Source organism: Podarcis cretensis (assembly GCF_951804945.1).
Source record: "Podarcis cretensis genome assembly, chromosome: 7".
Taxonomy (NCBI): Eukaryota; Metazoa; Chordata; class Lepidosauria; order Squamata; family Lacertidae; genus Podarcis; species Podarcis cretensis.
Genome location: NC_137176.1, coordinates 51802695 through 51821488, shown reverse-complemented (window position 1 = coordinate 51821488; position 18794 = coordinate 51802695). Strand labels below are relative to the sequence as shown.

Below are 18794 nucleotides of genomic sequence, written 5' to 3'. Positions count from 1 at the left end.
ATGGCTTTAAAAGAGGATTAGACAAATTCATGGGAGACAAGGCTATTGACAGACACTAGCCATGATGGCCATGTTCTACCTCCACTGTCAAGAGTCAGTATACCTCCGAATATCAGTTGGTGTGAATCACAGGTAGGCAGAGTGCTGTTGTCCTCAGGTCCTGCTTGTGGGTTTCCTACAGGCATCTGGCTGGCCACAGTGAGACAGGATGCTGGACTAAATGGGCCATTCGCTTCATCAAGCAAACTCTTCTGTTCTTTATCTGTCAGCCAGATACCTGATTCTGCCTAATGATTCTGTTTGCTTATCACTCAATTGTATTACTGAATGAGAAACCCATGGTAAAAAAAGCAGCTTTTATTGGCATACATCCAGAAACAAAAAGGATTGTGATTTTTGCTTCTGTCCCAGATGAATGTAGTTTTGTTATCATTGTTATTTGTATTCTGGCTACCGCTCAACATTTTTTTCTACAAATGAAAGACTTCCGATCTGGATGCTGAAGAACAACGAAAAGCAAGTTATCAGATGAATAAGCAACAATGTAATTTTTTTTGTAAAAAAATGGTTTCATGTGCCATGATGATTAACAGTTTGTAGACAAAATACAGTAATACACTGTAAGAGCTGGCTGGTGTTTTGTGTTCAGCAGAACTGTATTTCTAATAGATAACATAAGCCAGCAGCAACTGCTGTGGATACATTCACTTTTCAACGTATGTATCAGGAAACATCTGTCTCTCCTATTATTATTAATTAGGTGCCAGCTCAATGGAAGGTGTTCTGTTTATTAGAACCCCTCATGGCCTTTGACCTTCGTGCCAATTAGAATCTTGTCTTTGTACATCAAATGGGGAACAGTGATGTGTAAAACGTAAGAGACTATTGTTGGCAGATTGAAGATCGTCCTCTTTGCAGAAATAAAAGATCAGCCATCATGGACTATCTTCACCAGTAACTTCTGCATCACATCTTAAAACTTAGTTAAGCTCATTCTGCTGAAACAGGGTTAGTTCCAACTGGTCAGGGTTCAAGCAGCAGTGTTCTAGCAGAGCCTGGATAGCTCAGTTGGTTAGAGCATGGTGCTGATAACACCAAAGTTACAGGTTTGATCCCTGCATATTCCTGTATTGAAGGCATTGGACTAGATGATCCTCAGGGTCCCTTCCAACTCTATGATTCTGTGTGAAACTTGCTAAGTCAAAGACAGTGGAAACGGCCCTTTCCCATATCCATTCACATTCTATTAGAAGTGGATCTAGCTCTTCTTCTAATTCAGGAGTTCCCAAACTGTGGTCTATGGTCTACCAGCAGTCCACGAGGTTCACTCAGGTGATCCGTGGCATGTCCACATTAAATATTGATTTCAAATAGTATTTTTATTGCTTCTTTTATTTCTTTTATTGTATTACAATTTGAATTCAACCAAAAACCATACAGCATTTAGCACAGAGCATTACCACTGCTACAACAGGCAGAGAAATCATTAAGTGGTCCACCAAAACCATAATCAATGTTCATGTGGTCCCTGGGGAACCATGGCTCTAGCTTATGCCAAGCTTTACACAGACCCTCAGCTAAATGTGCTTCAAGCTGTAAGTTAGTTGAAGTTAAAAAGTTAAGTTAAGTTAAAGTTAAAGTTAAAGTTAAAGTTAAAGGTACCCCTGACCATTAGGTCCAGTCGTGACCGACTCTGGGGTTGCGGCGCTCATCTCACTTTATTGGCCGAGGGAGCTGTGTACAGCTTCCAGTTCATGTGGCCAGCATGACTAAGCCGCTTCTGGAGAACCAGAGCAGCACATGGAAACACAGTTTTATCCTCCCGCCGGAGTGGTACCTATTTATCTACTTGCACTTTGACGTGCTTTCGAACTGCTAGGTTGGCAGGAGCAGGGACCGAGCAATGGGAGCTCACCCCGTCGTGGGGATTCGAACCACTGACCTTCTGATCGGCAAGTCCTAGGCTCTGTGGCTCAACCCACAGCACCACCTGCGTCCCTTTAGTTGAAGTTAGGTTCCATTTAATTCAATGGCACAATTAATTTACATGAGAACTAACCTCAGCCAACTTTGTCTGGATCCAACCCATTGCAATATTTATTTAAACATAGTACTGTCAGCTTCAGTTACTTGTGGTCCTTGTTCCTAGAAGGTAAAGGTAGCTTTACTCTATAAAGCAACCAACATATTGGCATCTAATCTGGCAAAAGAGGAGAGACCCTCTTGATTAGCAGTCAGCTCATCAAGAATCTCAGTTTCTGAAGCTCTCTACTTCTTGAGAGCTTCTTTGGTTAACTAGAAAGCAGTTTTTTAAACGTATGTTTATAATCACCAACATTTGCAATCACCCTAAATCCAACTTGTATTATCCAGTTTTATACATCATGGTTATGTAAAGACCTGCTGGATTGAACGATATAGCCAAGGTTGCCTCACGCTCTCTGGTAGAGACCATTTTGAATGGAGAAAAAGTGATAAAGCTTCACTTTTCTCCTAATATAAGTGAGTACAATGAAGAGACTATTGGCTTTGACTTGAAAAGACCTGCATATGACTTCCACAGTGGAAATATGGGCTAGGTTCTGACATATCACTATATTTCTGCTTCAATTGCTCATTTGTGAAATGGAAATAATCATGATCAACTTCACACATCTGATACAAAAACAAACACAAGGTTTACAAAACAGTTTACATGCTAGGATGACAATGCTCAGCATATTTATTTGAAATTAAAGTTGCATCCAGGGGTTGGCACTTGTCATTCCTCAGTGACTGAAAGCATTTCTAATCAGGACAGTGTTAACATACTTTAATTAAGAAAATGAAAACCGAAACACTTTAGTAAAGCTAGGAAGATTTCAGTCTAGTGCTCCAAAGTCCAAGGCATCCAAAGTAAAGAGGATCACCAAATATGCTTGACATTTGATGCTGTAAATGAGAGCCAGTGCTTATGATTGCTCACACTCCCTTTTTCTCTCCAAGCCCTCTCCCTCCCCCCCCCCTCTCAAATCTCCTCACCTTGGATCTCTTAGCAGTAACTGATATGGTAGAAAACCAGCTTTTAAATAATCCACAGAACTACAAAAAGACAGCATTAGGTCAATTAAGTACACATTCTTGCAACTTGCCTCACACTAAAAGCACTTTTAAAGCACTTTAAAGCCACTGTTTTGCAGAACAACTGCCTATTTGCCCAAGGCACAAATCCATGCAATATTTACCAAAGTTACATTCTGTCTTGCTGGTCTTTTGCAAGAAAGAATTCATCTACTGGGGGAAAGAATGCCACAGTACTTACGCATTTCTGCAAACAGCTGTCTCCTTTCTGCCATGGTGGTTCCTCTTTTCCCACAGTCTTCAATCATTCTAGTCAACAAAAATATTAAACATATCTTCAGAATCATTCGTAAGCTGAACACATTTGCAAAAATGTCTGAAATGTTCCAGTGTACTATTTTTCCCCCGTTATATATCCAAAGAACACTGGGGATATCTTTGTCAACAATGTATGATTTAGATTTTGCCCTCAAGCACCTCCTTTTTTCTAACATTGTCTCTTCCAAAGAATAATGTTTGGTTCTGTTTGAAAGTATCAGTGCCCACTTTTAAACATACCATTTCATCATTTTGCTCAGGGTGCCTCTTGTTTTAAGATGAACTGCTAAACCCTTTTCACAGGCAGTCAATGTGAAATACTGCATTTGAGTTGTCCCTACTAGGCTTTTTACCATGGGTTGATGTCTATTTTAAACAGATAATAATTTTTCTACAGTGGTACCTCGGGTTACAAACGCTTCAGGTTACAAACACTTTGGGTTACAAACTCCACTAATCCAGTAGTAGTACCTTGGGTTGAGAACTTTGCCCCAGGATGAGAACAGTTGGTGGTGCACTGGCAGCGGGAGGCCCCATTAGCAAAAGCACGCCTCAGATAAAGAACAGTTTCGGGTTAAGAACAGACCTCCAGAATGAATTAAATTCGTAACCTGAGGTACCACTGTTTTATAAAAATGTGAGGAAATTTGAAAACCATACAGACTTGAAAAGGGGCAAGCTTCCTTTGTGGTGACCATTACAGCAAGAATGACTGGACAGAACACATTACTGTATGTTGAAATTTGCTGACCACGTAGACTTAAGGCAGGGGTTGAGGAACCTCTGGGTCAAAGGCCAGTCTTGGCTTACCCAATAGGTCCAAGTTGGCCTGTGAGATCATTTTCTGCAAACCACAGCAACCTCTCAATTAGCTGACATCGCTTCTATTCTTTTGCAGGTGCCTGTTCCCAGCAGGATTTAACCCCCACTTAACATCTGACAGGTGGTTGTTAAATCCTGCTCAGTTTGGTGTGCATGCCTGTTTCTCCTTGGAACAGATGGACACAACCAAAAGAAGGTGAAAACTACTGGGTTTGCTTGCTCTTAGTGCACGTGCCTGTTCCTTGGGGGAAAGTGCCAATAGCGAAAGAAAGCAAACTCCCCCCCACCCCCATTGCTGCACAAAGAAGTCACACCTGGAATGACTTTTAAAGGAGAGGGGAGGTGGTTCAGGGAGCAGTTTGCCAAACTGGTCTCTGAAGCACCTTCCTCTTCATTTTAACATTGCTCCAGCAAGGGATTTTGACAAACAGGCAGGGCCACTCATCTGTCATCCATAGGGTATTATGATGATGTCACATGACTGACAGCTGGGTGGACCCATGAGGTCAATTCTGGTAAGGATCTGGTTCACAGAGCCAAAAAGGTTCCCCACTTGACTTAAGAAAACATGAACAGAAAATTATACTGCAGCTGGCTTCAGCTCTTGCAACTATCTTATCTAGAAAAAAAACTCCAGAAGGATATCAAGGATGTAACATTTTTATGTTTATGCTTTCCAGTAGCAGATTGGTGCAGATAAAATAAATTCTGATACAAAATAGATGATGCCGTACTCATTTTAGCGAAGTCATGTCTCCTTATTTCTGACCTGAATACAGGCTGGTGAAGAGGAGGTTAAGTTACTGTGTTGGGTGAAACCACATTTGCAAAGTTACCAAGTTCAGCAATCCTTGAAGCTAATAGCTGAAATGGAGAAAGGTTATTGCAGAGCCCTACTTGCCTTAATGGATTTACAGCTGCATCGTGAATCCCTTGTTACATTTCTTCTAATAAAACATTTCTCCAGCAGGCAGTATTTCTCAGCTATACATTTCAGCATTTCAGCACTAATCTTTGGCAATATCATAAAATTGCTGCCTGCTCTTTCCTAAGGCTACTTATAATTGCAAGACACTTATAGCATTTGTTTGCACTCATGTAGATGAACTACCTATGGTTTTGTGGGGGGGGGGGGGGGAGGAGAGCTGTTAATCCACACCAAGTATAACAACTCAGTAACTGACTCCTCATGTTTTGCCTTGTTTTTCAAACATCTACATCTTACAAAAAATGAAATTTCATCTTCATGATTTATCTGTTCTATCAAAATAATATAGAGACAATCCCAGCAGGTTCTTTCCATTATACACACTCTTCCAGAGATTCTGTAAGATTTGAAGATGGGATTGAAAATAATGCTTTGACCTACTTGTGTTGCTGGTAATAAAAGCAGCATTTATTTTTATTTCACTATAAACTATTTTATGTCAAGTTCACATGTACCCAATCACAGGTCTATCATGTCCCATTTTTAAGTATATATTTTTTCTTTTACAGAAGCATGAAAAGGTCACACTGAAATTCTAAACATTTGATACGCTTTTTACATGAATTCTTCATGTATTCCATGCATTTTCCTTAAAATAAGCATTTCTGTGCACATGTCTTAAACCTGAAACTGCACTGCAAAATTCTGAGAAGTACATGATCTGATTGATTCTGATCTGCATCTGAAACTGGGACTGGTAAATAGGCCTATTCTCTTTGGATCAAGTAGAGCTGGAAACAGTTCAGAAAAGGGGCACAGGATCAATGCGCTTAAGCAATTCCTGTATGTGGAAAGGTTACAACACTTGGGGCTTTTTAGTTTAGGAAAAAAGGTGAGAAAGTGAGGAAATGACAAAGGCATCTAAAAGTATGCATGGTGAGAAGGAATTGGATAGAGATAAGTTTCTCTCCCTCTCTAATAATACTTGACCCTGGGGGGGTGTCATCCAATGAAGCTTAATATTGGAATATTCAAGATAGACAAAAGGAAGTACTACTTCACACAGCACGTAGTTAAACCATGGAATTGGCTACCACAAGAGCCAGTGATGGCCTCCTTTAAAATGAGGTTAGGAAAATTAATGGAGGATGAGACTGTCAAAAGTTACTAGCCATGATTTTGTGTGCTACCTCGAACACCAGAGCTACTGTGCATCTGAATATAAGTGCTGATGTGCTCATGCCCTGCTTGGTATAGGATTCTCATAGGAATCTGGCTAGTCACTGTGAGAAAGGATATTGTACTACATAGAACTTTGGTCTGATCCAGAAGGACTCTTGCTGTGTTCTTATGAGACCACCTAGAATGGAAACCACCAGCATTCATTCACTCACTCTGCCCTTATGCTTAGAGAAATGACATGATAAAAATGGAGCAGTCACTAAATCCCATTCTAAATCAAGAAGGATATATCAAATGGCAATCCTAATCCACATACATTGACGAACAGCCAGCTGTACAAACACTTCTAGAAATACTCCAGAAGTAACTGAAACCGCCCATTAGATGAGCTAGTGCTACCTTTCATTATAGGTCTCTAATGGTTCATGAAAATAACTTTGAAAAACAACAACAAACAGGTAATATTGCTAATCATTCCCTCTAACAACAAACTCGGCTGAGTGCTAACAGGACTGGAACTGAAGTAGTAGCTGAGAAACAAGATGGAGATACCAGCCTTCTCAGATGAAGCCAGAGGCATGGAGAAGCACAACACATTAAAAAAGGAACAATTTCAAAAGTCGACACCCCATCAGCCCTATGAGAACTGTTCAGGGGCCTCCAAAACCCACAATGTGTTGAGCTTTGGTCAGCAAACACACAAAACTAGGGACAGGAAGCAGAAGAGATGGTCTGCATGAGCCCCTTATAACTTTTATCCTGGAGGCAGGTCTAGTTAGCTTGCTGCAAACCTGAGCAAGAACACTCCTGTGTGTAGGGGCAATACATTCTCACCATTACTTGCAGGTCCCACTGGTGTTCTCTGTTTTCAGCACATCATTAGAAAGCAAGCTAACATTGTTATGAGCAATATGGTAACTCTTATTTCCAAACGATTAATGTTTTGAAATATAGCTATTTGCCCTGCCTGTTTTCTGTGTGTTTCAAAACAAGTCAACATCAATCTGCCCTGCACCATATGAGTAAGAAATGCAAGGGTACTGTTCACAGAGGTGCATTTAGAAATGTAACTCTCAGGATAATGGGAAAGTGTGGGTTTTGGTGTGTTTTTTAAAAAGCAGATTTGATCATAATGGCAGCAACATTTCATACCCTTTCATGGAAGGCCAGTTTTAAATGCTGTACTTGCTCAATGTGTCCTGTGTAACAGGAAAAGCATATATGATAGCAGCTCAAGGTTCTGTATCTCCCTTGCCTTCAGGGTTCTTTTCATTTCATTTGACTAGGTCAGGGGGAAAAGTGACATCTACCAAAGAAAGCCAGAGTAAAGCTGCAGGGAGAGGGAGTATGAAGTTCTGAAAGAGAAGTATCACGAAGACAAAAGGCTTTTCCTCAAGACAATGCGTGTTGACTTTTGCCTTCTCTCATGTTGCTGATTTGGCCAGGCAGGGCTACAAGGCAGGCTGCAACATTTCACATGTCATTAAGCTCCTACTTAGTCAATAGGATCTCTTGAACTGCCTAGTGGTGGCATGATTAAAACCAAATTCACTTTAAAAGAAGTGATCAGTGACAGAATTAGGTTGGGTAGAATTGCTGGCCTTGTAATAATTTGGTGGTTCTGAGTCTGGAATGTGGTATATTAGAATATTATCATTACATTGTTTCGACTGGGGCACTACTTCTTGTTTCTCTGCTGACAGTTTCCATCATAACCAGCAGGATAAGTAAAGGTGCAATTCTGGCCCAAACATATGATATTTGTATAATAATAATGGGGGAGACAATGATTAGATTAAAATGTTTTCTCATTGCTTCTCAAAATACAAAACTGCCTGAAACAGTTCTTCAAATAACTGACTAGTGGGCAGAAGAGCTGAAAACAATGCCAATATACTTCACATCTGGCAACCAATGTGCCCCTTTGATTTCAGATAGTGTATGGGTAGACAAGTTTAAAAAGCCCAGGACACAAATTTTCACGGCCCTCCACCAGGCACCCACTTTAATGCCTTTTAGGGGCCAGGCAGTGACGTTTCTATTCTCTGAGGCCTTTTAGCATCCTTCTACCATATTTTAATGTTCGCTAAATTGTATTTAATATTAGTCTCTGCCACACAAACATCAATTAGATGGATTCAGCTTATGTGTGGGTGTTTTAGCTCTTTCTAATTGCTGAATTGATTTTTTTTCCTGGGGATGATATTTATTTCTATGGTAGGCTAGATTGTTAGTGTGAACTGTGGTTTTTGTGTTTTGATGTGTTTTGATGTTTGTCTAATACTCGTGTAGTGCATTGCCTAGAGACAGTTGCCTAGAGATTTGCAGGAGGCGACTGACAAACGAACATGACAACTAAATAACAAATAAAATGAGCAATTAAAAAACTCCATTCACAGAGCTCTCACTGAAGAGATTAATGAGGTGAAGCCACCAAAAAATTATTTTTTCTCCATAGTGATTAGTTCTAAGACTGCTCTTTAACACTGTAGACAGAGCTACAGATCGTAGCTCCAATGTTAATGGAAAACACACATGTCAATGATTCTATAGTTGTGATCCTTGCTTTGCAGGGAGCTAGACTAGATGATCCTTTGGGTCCCTTCCCACAATTCTGTGAAAACCTGCTTGAGCCAGAAGGTTGGTGGGCTACTACAACAGCTCAGACTGGAAGCCCTGGCTTATATTGAAGCAGAGTGCAAGTTCATTTCCCAATCTTGGAACGTTTCATCCACTCCACTGACACAATTCCTACCTTGTATTGGGGAACAGGGTCCTTGATGAAGATGGCAGTGGCTTAGATCATGGATGGCAAAAGCTGCTTCCAGCCTCCCACCGGCCCTTCTCATGCCCCCAACTTCCTGCAAAGGGCCTCCAAATTTCATCTTGTTCTTCAAGTGCAAAGAGGTTTGATGGTGATATATGGATTCTTGCAGTGACTGTACCAACAGAGCTCACAGTACTATCATGTTGACCACTTAGGAAACCCATTTTTTTAAAGGGAGGGCATATAGTTTCAGAAAGTTAAAAAGTTTAACTTATGAACGAGCACTGTGTATTGAAAGAAAATCTAACCATCAAGTTTCTACTTCTTGTGAAGAAAGGTGGTTTTTTAAAAATTGAGTGATGAATAGAAGCCAAAATTAGTATGTGGCTACTGATGCATAATTTGATATTAATAAAAACGAATGTTGTGCACAGAATTCTATTGGAACACAAGTTCAAAGCAGAGAAACAAAGTGCTAAATTAATGCAATTTTTAAATCTCTTTCTTCTTCTCACTTACCTATGTGTTTGTTGAGCTAAGTTGTACTTTAAACATTTCATCTGAGAACAGGAGTGGCTGACCCAGTGGGGCAAAGCCATAGCAATAGCCTCTCAGAAGCACAATTGCTGACATTTACCAGAAGGCATGGGGCTTCATCAGACTCAGGGTTGTACAGGTACATCAGTAAGAACTGTTGCTGCTGCTGCTGCTGGGGGGGGGGGAGCTATGCTGCAGCTCTGCCTCATACAGCGAGCCACTCCTGTCCTAGAATATTCCATTAAATTAACTGAATAACTCTTCTTTATGCTCATCACATGATACTGGTTTATCTTCTCAACATATTCTACTACTGCGGGTTAATATAAACTCCTTCATTATAAAGCCAACTTTGATACAAACCTATGCTGTTTTTCGCCCCAGAGAAAATCCAGCTTGTTCGGTATCTAGCTGATAAAAAATACATCACTATAGATCAGACATTTAATTTGCTGTCCATGATTAATACAGAGCTGGAAACATATTACAGGGAATATGCAAAAATAATTAACCAAGAACATATTTGACATCATTTATTTATTTTCTTACATTTATATCCCTCATAGAACCCAAGAAGGCACATGTGAGGTCTATAGGAGGCCTCCCATAATCTATGCTCACTGGAACTCTCAAGGAGGTCAAGAGCAGTGTGACACAATGCTCAGTTTGCACACTCTGTCCCTTCTAGGTTAAGAGTCACTTGCCTGAAAGAAACCAAAATTTGAGTGCCACAGAACTACTATGACCTCCTCAAAAAGTTTGTGTGAAAACTACTATGCATTAGGGCACCCAGTTTGACCTGCAGATATTGCTGGACTGCTCTTCCCATCATCCACATTTCTTCATACAATGCTCCTGGAAATAATGCTGTGTCTTCACATAATCATTCCCATTGTTTTCTTGGCCCATTTTGAAAACACAAAGTGGCAGTCATACTATGTAGTCACTTGGGGTGGCTTTTACAGTGATTGGAATGGATGGGGACTGAAGGTCCAACAATATCTGGAGGACCATAGGCTCCCTTCCTTTCTTTGGGCCAAACTACACATTGTGTACTTTGATTTCCTGAGCTATTTTTCTTCTGCTCAGCAGTGCAGTGGGGAATTTGGATTGGGCTTTCAGTACAGGTCTGAGTAACCCTTTCCCTTCAAGCTGATTTTCCAAAGCAAGTCACCTCACATTGCTATTAGCAGTGGAGTGGAAAACATACATGACACTGCCAGGATGCAAAGAGGTCAAAACAGGCTGGTGGTTAAGTTCTGGAGTAGACAAATAAGGATCCAAGAGGTGGATGAAGTGGTCTGATAGGTCAGTAGTCAGGCCCCTTACCTCCATATTAACCTGCTCTGATGCAGCTTGGGGCTCATAGAGGAAGCATAAGCAGTAAAAAGTGAAGCAAGTTAAGCTAGGTGCAGACAAAGGTCTCCAGTAGGCCCAGCTGGCTGTGCTTTGGAAGTTTCTATCTTAGCCAAGAGCTGAGGTCATATGAGAATTTATGGAGGATGGCAAGGTCAATACTGCAGTTGGCTCAAAATTTCTAAACTGTGGATGGAATGAAAGTATTATTGAGGGCTCATCCTCTAAATTTGAGGAAGTCAGGAGAGGTATGCCTCAGGCCAGGAGGGTCTAGGGAGAGGTGCTGAGGGTATTCTCTTCAAGTGAAGCAGCCTGTGTTTTCTCCTCATATGTGTGTTCCTCAGGGTAGTATGAGGGGGCCATTTTCCTCTCAGAGTCTTAACAGTAGCTCAGGGGTGGGGGAAGATATTGGCACTTAGGAACTGTGGCTGGAAGAAAGGGTTAACCCGCTCATACACCTACGATGGGCCCAATTCAAATCACCACCCCCCTTGCAGCTAGTTTTAGGAAAAGAAAACTAAATTGGCAAATCTAATTGCATGCTTCCCACAAAATTATTGGCCCCTAGATTAGGGAGTTTTAGGTTCTCTGCTCTGAGGTGGCCTTGAGCAAAGCTTGCTCCACTAAACTGGAATTTAGCAGTGACCTATATATAGCTCTGGTAGATAAGGCTGGTAAAAACTTTGCATCTTCAATGCGATAGTACTTATTAATAAAGAAAAAGAAATTAGAATGATGGAAACCTAAATTAAACTAACTGGAGGTTTTTGTGTGTTTTTTTTGTTACGTTCCTAAATTTCCCCCCAAAATGAACTCAGTTTATTACTTTTACTCTAATTAATTGTTATTCATTATTCAACATTATTCATTATTCATCATTATTTTACAATAACACAAAGGGCAGAATGATGTACAGCATCATTAAACATAAAATTTATTTATACAAGGACACGAAGGCAATATATAGCATATAAAGCTCAATAACAGTGCTAATACACAGCTGAAACCAGAACACACTACTAGAGACTGACCCTATTCTTCTCCGATACCCTCACCTGCTAAGGTCACTCAGAAAAATTATCGGTATGGTAGGCAGTACAAAGTGCAGTTGAAAAAGAACATTTCTAATAACCCAAAATTTATTAGTGTGAGGAGATTCTTTTCAGGAGCGTTGTATGAGGGAAAGGGGGCAGTCATATTTTTTTTCATACAATGCTCCTGGAAATAATGCTGTGTCTTCACATAATCATTCCCATTGTTTTCTTGGCCCTTTTTGAAAACACACTGTGGCAGTCATGCTACGTAGTCATTGGGGTGGCTTTTACCCATAAAATAATGCTTTGAACTGAGGAAACAAACCCTACCGATTACTTCTTCCCTCCAATCAAAAGTATGCGTCCTTCATTGGAACACCTGCTTCCTGCTCCTGCTAGTCAGATGAGCTCACTCCCCCCAGCACAACCGCCAGAATTTGGCTGGGCCAAGAAAGCAAATGGAGAATGCTACCGGTAATTGCAGACGTCTGTGAAAAGAAACTCAAAATTAATCCCCCCCCCCCATGTGAAGTATACATTTCTCTAGTGTAGCAAAACAGTCACATTGTGGGAACACATGCAATGGTAACTTCCCAGGTAGTGTTCAAGCATATACTTGTTTGTGTGTGTGAGAGAAAACACAATTTATAACAATGGCCCGCAAAATGCAGTAGCAATGACAACCACACAGGTCTCTCTCTTCAGTGGCATAATACTTTTCAATGTGTTACTTGGAAGTTGGAAAAGGCATACCTCTGGACTGTTTTAAAAGGGGATTATTAGACCAATCGCTGGCGTCTGTGCATTGCCTCCAATACTTGAGGCAGTATCAGTTGCTGGGAAATGCAAATTGGGAGAGTGTTCTTGTACTCATGTCCTGCTTGTGGGCTTCCCATAGGCATCTGGTTGGTCACAGTGAGAACACAATGCTAGACTCAATGGATCTTTGGTCTAACCCAGATGGGTTCTCCCTATGTTACTGTGATGCAGACTACCGTGCATATAGAAATATGGTGGAACTGAATGCAGTAACAGAGTGGTGGGGCAGCAGCCCTCATGTGACCTTCTGACAAGCTGAGCTGCTTCTGCTATCTGGGAAGAAGAGGGGAGGAGGCAGTTGGTGCAGTGATAATGCACCAGTATAACAGAAGGATTGACTCTGCCTTTGAATCTGCACCAATGACTTCCCCTCCCCCTTCCCCTCCCCCTCCCCCTCCTGATAAGCAATAGTGACTCAGCTGTTGGGAGGTCAGGTGAGTGCTGCCACCAACCTACAGCTCACTACTGATTAAATGCACATCTAAAGCCTTCCTTTCTTGCTCAGTATTGTTGGCAACAGGCTAGAAAAGATTAAGGGGAATATGTATTCCTATAAATCCTGCTCTCTCGGGATGATAAAGTAGGTATTTCTAAAACAAATCCAAAGCTGACATGAGCTTATATAGCCCCAATATTGTCACATTATTTTACACCATCTGAGAATCTGTCTGGAAACCTCACAGTTATCTGAAGCTGTTTTAATGGCCATTGAACACATACATGTCTCTCATTCCAAGCATCTTCTCCCCTCCCCTCCTTCCTTGATCTTTCCCCCTCTTTTCTGTACTTTCTGTTTCTCTCTCATGTTGCCCCTTTCAACTGCTTTATTCTTCCAGCCACACCTAGTTGTGTTGTGACAAATCATACTGCTTTCTGATGTCTTTCACTTCACAATTTGCTTTGTAGGTAAAGAACAAAGGAGCAAAATGGTGAACTCAGCTGGGCTCTAGACACCATGCCCTGATCACTTCTTTCATTGCTCAATGTGCCCCGCAGGCTGCAAACTAAAACTGACCAAAGAGGTAGTGAACTTGCAGTTCACAGGTGCTGCGAACAAACTGTTCAACACACCTCTGAAAGATACCAGCAAGAAGATATGCAGCAGTCTCAGCAGTGAGCAACATCACTGGAAGAAGTCTAGAAAAAGGCAGCCATCTGAACAAACATCAGGTAGTAGTTTTCTTGGTCAGATTTACTAGTTATTTATTTAGAAAACCAGTTACTTTTTTCCACAAAGAGCACCAAGATGGTGTACACTAGATACAAAACCATTATAAGCAATATAAACACAAAAGAGTAATATTACACAACTATACTCATGGAAAGAAGTAAGCAGCACTGCCTGTGAAGTTTTGCAGGAAACGGGCACACCCTGTGTGGTGTAGTGTTCAGTGTCTCGGACTAGGACCTAAGAGGCCAGAGTTCAAATCCCCACTTGGCCATGAACCGCACTGTGTGTCTTTGGACCAGTCGCCAATTCTCAGCCTAATCTACCTCATGGGGTTGTTGTGACTTCATTGGTGGATACGTGGGATATAAATGCAATAATAAAATAAATAATTATAATCAGAGGTGTTGATTAGATTTCCAAGCTGGAAATGTTTGAGCAGCATTGTACAAATAGGGATCACTTCCTGGACCATGTAGAAAAGCTTTGAAATGCATCTGACTGCTCTGAACATTATTATATATGGGAATAAGAAATGGTAACTGGAGAAATCATCAGCGTAGCATCTACTATCTTTAGTCACCCACATTTTGCATTCTCTCCGCTGATGGAGACAGTTGTCAAAAATTGCTGTGGCCTCCAAAACCTCCAGATTCTGGCAGAAGCGATCTCAACGTCCTAGGGGGAAAATTAATTCTGCCGTTGTAAGCTGCAGCTGAGCACAGGGCACTTCTTTCCTTTTCCCCTTCACTTTCTGTAGCATCAACGTGATGTTGTCAGAGAAACAGCTGCAGGGAAACATTTCTACTGCAGTGGAGCACATCACTGGGAGTATTCTACCTCCCGTATGCAAATCACAGGAAATTTGAAGAGGAACGTGGACAAGAATGGGAGATCCTGACACCAACCATTTGTATGGTCTTGATTCTAGGTGCATGCAGTTTCCTTTGACAGGAGGAGATGTTTACACAGCTCAATTTAATTGTCAGCTTTTAAGAAGACTGCCCCCCCCCCCCAATTCTCACTGAGAAGCTTGAAATATGCCATTCTGGTGACAAGGCAGTCCTTTTTTCCTTACATGCTACTTCCTACCCTTCTTCTTGCATAAAAGGCTGGATCTAGACACATCAAAAAAGTGTTTCAGGAAAGCACATTTTAAACCTCATAGAGGGAAATCACGTTGGCAAAAGACAGGACTCCACAGCTCCACCTGGTGCCACAGTGTTATAACACACATAAAGCACTTTTTCTTTACCAATGTAGCTGAGTCCAAAGTCTCCACTATAGAGCTTTTAGGTTTCCTGAAAGTTTTAACATAACCCTCAACTCAAAACACATGTAATTTGCAAGAAGATATTCTCATGGCCTAAATCCCAGGCAAGACAAGGAATATTCCAGGGAAGTGGGATGGGGGGAGAGGATCAGTCCCTTAGCCAATTAAAATAAATCCACCCTGCCTACAATATAGACTGATCAGCTGAAGCAAAGTGTGATCCTCTGCCTCAGTGGGAACTCCCAACCGACTTTTAGACAGGAAATGGAACTTGATATCTGAAGCCTCAGAAATCATGAGGAATATACCTAAATAGCTTGCTCTTGCAAAATCCCTCTCTTTTTTTGCTGGTCAAAGGAACTCCCTCCTTTTTGTGTACAGTTCTCCAATAACACAGCAGAAAGATACTGTCTTGCACATGACCATATTTAAAGCACCCACATGCAGAACCTCTTACAGTGCAACTGGCATGGAAGTTCTTGTTTCTTAACTGTCAGAATGACACTTAAGGAAGAATACATTTTGAGACTGTCAATGCAAAATGAGACATGTCCAATGCAAATATCCAGAGTTGCAGCCCAGGCTCTTGCAGTTAATTAACAGAAGTACCTTTTCTGACACTGTTCCTTTCCTCTCTGTCCTAAAAAATCAGGCTGCAGTGCTGTTGTAGGTTTGTATGTGTGTAATATTACACAGATGCCAAAATGCATGCTCATTTCAACAGTGTATTGCTTGTTTTTTGTCTGATACTACAAACATACCTGCTTGGATTAAAGTAACCCTGAAATTAAGACAGCATGCTTATATATAGGAACAATGTGTTTTGTTATTATCTCATGTGCCATATCTAAAGAGCAGTACTTAAGAGAACTTTCCCTAGGAGTATTATCAGCAAGGGAAGAATGTCACCCAGACTACACCTATTAATTTTATCTAGTGTCACTGGGTGGTACTCAGAGAAGACCCACTGAAATGAATGAACCTAACCTTTATAAGAAGACCAAAATCATTACTGGAATTTTCCGTCAATGGTCAAGTTTTGAAAAACCTCATGCAATAGTCTTGTAGATTTTCAGCAGAAATGTTTTCCAAAATCTCCGTTCATCCTCCTACAACAGCTGTGGTGCAATCACTCTGGGGAGAATTCATGCATCATTATGTCAGCTCATTTTTATATATCTTTAGTCACGTCTGATAACTCAGGATTGGAAATTACAGGCTGTTTTACAAAGAGAGGAAATTAACTGAATGGCCTTGATGTAGTCATTTGGGTTACTCATTCCAATAAATGTTATCTGTCTCTTAGCTCTGCTGAATTCTGAAGACAAACAGTATTAATAAATGTACAAAATGGAAAGAAAAAAAACTTGATATGGAGTATATTATCTCTTTGAATTGGGACCGATGGCTATATTAATGTAGCAAACAAATCCTTGAGTTAACAAAAATGAAAGTGGGGAAAATCTACTGCTATCAGCAGTCAATTGTGGGTTTGCATTTGATGAAATTGCTTAAACTAAAGGTAGATTTTTCAAACCCACTCACTCCTGCAATCAAGGAGTTTTGCAACAGCACAAGAATTTTACCATTCCTAGGTTGATTGGTAATTTTTAAAATTTATTAGTCACCTAATACCAGCAAGTCACTAGGTGACAAGCAACAGATGTAAAACATACAGAAGCTTAAAACAACCAAAAGACCTACTTTTTAGAAGCTTTTAAATGTAAAATGGTATAAGTTTTCACAGGTGAAAACCTACTTCATCAGATGATGAGTTGGAACTTCAGACTGAACAAAGTTTGATAAACTCTGCTTACAGCTGACCGAGAGGAGCCATTCTAAGACTAAAGTTCTAGACTCAAGGAAAGTGTTCCTCCACCTACCAATCCATGCTTGAAACCAGTTGAAAACTCTTTAAAAAGAAATCAATTTAAGGTTATAATTAAAAGGCTGAGGCCCTGGGGAAATATATTCTTCAGGAGATAGCCTCAGATGATTGCTTCTTGGTATGAGAACTCTTATATCAGTGAAAGCTAATAGTTCAGCTAGTGGATACAACATTTCCAAGGACTGTTAACCATGGTATTCTTCACAGGCAAGACATGCTATATTTGATTCCAAGTACAGTGGTACCTCTGGTTACATACTTAATTCGTTCCGGAGGTCTATTCTTAACCTGAAGCACCACTTTAGCTAATGGGGCTTCCTGCTGCTGCTGCACTGCTGGAGCCCGGTTTCTGTTTTCATCCTGAAGCAAAGTTCTTAACCCGAGGTACTATTTTTTGGGTTAGCGGAGTCTGTAACCTGAAGCGTATGTAACCTGAGGCGAATGTAACCTGAGGTACCACTGTATGTAAATTTTGCTTCTGTTTTAGAACTACCTTCCTGGTCTTTTTTTGTTGTATGACTAAGATTTTGCCTTTCTTTTCCATAATGGCAAAATTTCAAAGTCCCATTTCCCAGTCTTCAAATCATATTTTAGAGATTGGGAACATGCTGCAGGCTCATTTGTATTGCCCTTCCTCCCCTCTTGCAAAACCTTCCCTTTTATCATTTGTGATAACACTGTCCAACTATCTCGTCCTCTGTGGTCCCCTTCTCCTTGTGCCCTCCATATTTCCCAACATCAGGGTCTTTTCCAGGGAGTCTTCTCTTCTCATGAGGTGGCCAAAGTATTGGAGCCTCAGCTTCAGTTTCAAGCTTCAAGCTTCAGCTGGAGCTGGGACAATCAGGATTTCCCTCCTAATCATGACTGAAGCCTTAGTTTGAAGCTGTTTAGCAAGCCATAGTTTTGAGGCAATCCTGGTTTGCTCCAATGCAACCCAAACACATTTACAAAATTATGGTCATTGCAAATTAAGAAAAAGGGGTGGGGGATTACAGTGGAAGAATGGAGGGTGGAGTGTTCCAACTATGGCATGTTCCAATCACCACTCCCTAAATCTTCTGTGTGTTGGGGGCTGAATGTCGTAATAATCAGCCTTTTCTACTCGTATACACTCCCTGCCTGATTTAGAATCCTGATACTCCAAGGTTCTGTGTTTCACCCATCACATGTGGGGATGGTGATGACGTTCCAATGTATTGTGGGGAGCGCAGTGTTGCCCTTCCCTCATGCAATGGTATATTACATTGGGGAGGGGAAGAGAACACCTGAAAAGCTTTACGTCTTACCCATTACCTGGAGGCAGTAGAAATCAATGGAACAAAGCCTACTGTATGGATGGTTATATAAGCAGCCCTAAGCACTGGCCCATAAGTCTTCACTCATTGCAAATCTGGCTTTCGTCTGGAATGTACCCTGTAATTTTTGAAGAGCCTATGCTTTTTAATTAGCTCAGGTACTCCGGATTATGTACACATGGTAGAAAGTTAGTGTGCATCCATTTCAGATGCTACTGAGTATAACACAAATTAACGTGGCAATGTGTCTGCTATATATTCGAGCTATAAGTGTCCACTACCTTCTCTATTTGAATGAGCCACATGCAATTTTGTCCTCCACCACTAAGGCTGCAATCCTAACCCCA

General features: G+C 40.9%; 1 protein-coding gene across 24 annotated transcripts in view; it reads right to left on the bottom strand.

Annotated features, from left to right (window-relative positions):
* The window catches only part of DTNA (dystrobrevin alpha), a 185145-nt gene that overhangs the window by 79088 nt on the left and 87263 nt on the right, over positions 1–18794 (bottom strand). For 22 of the 24 annotated variants that reach the window (XM_079982632.1, XM_079982643.1, XM_079982650.1 and 19 more), the window contains one exon: positions 3302–3369. In XM_079982632.1, the coding sequence (XP_079838758.1) occupies positions 3302–3369 (68 nt within the window). Of the gene's footprint in view, positions 1–3301; positions 3370–9977; positions 10026–18794 lie in introns of all 24 variants that reach the window. The other 2 variants (XM_079982639.1, XM_079982640.1) reach the window with 1 other exon arrangement.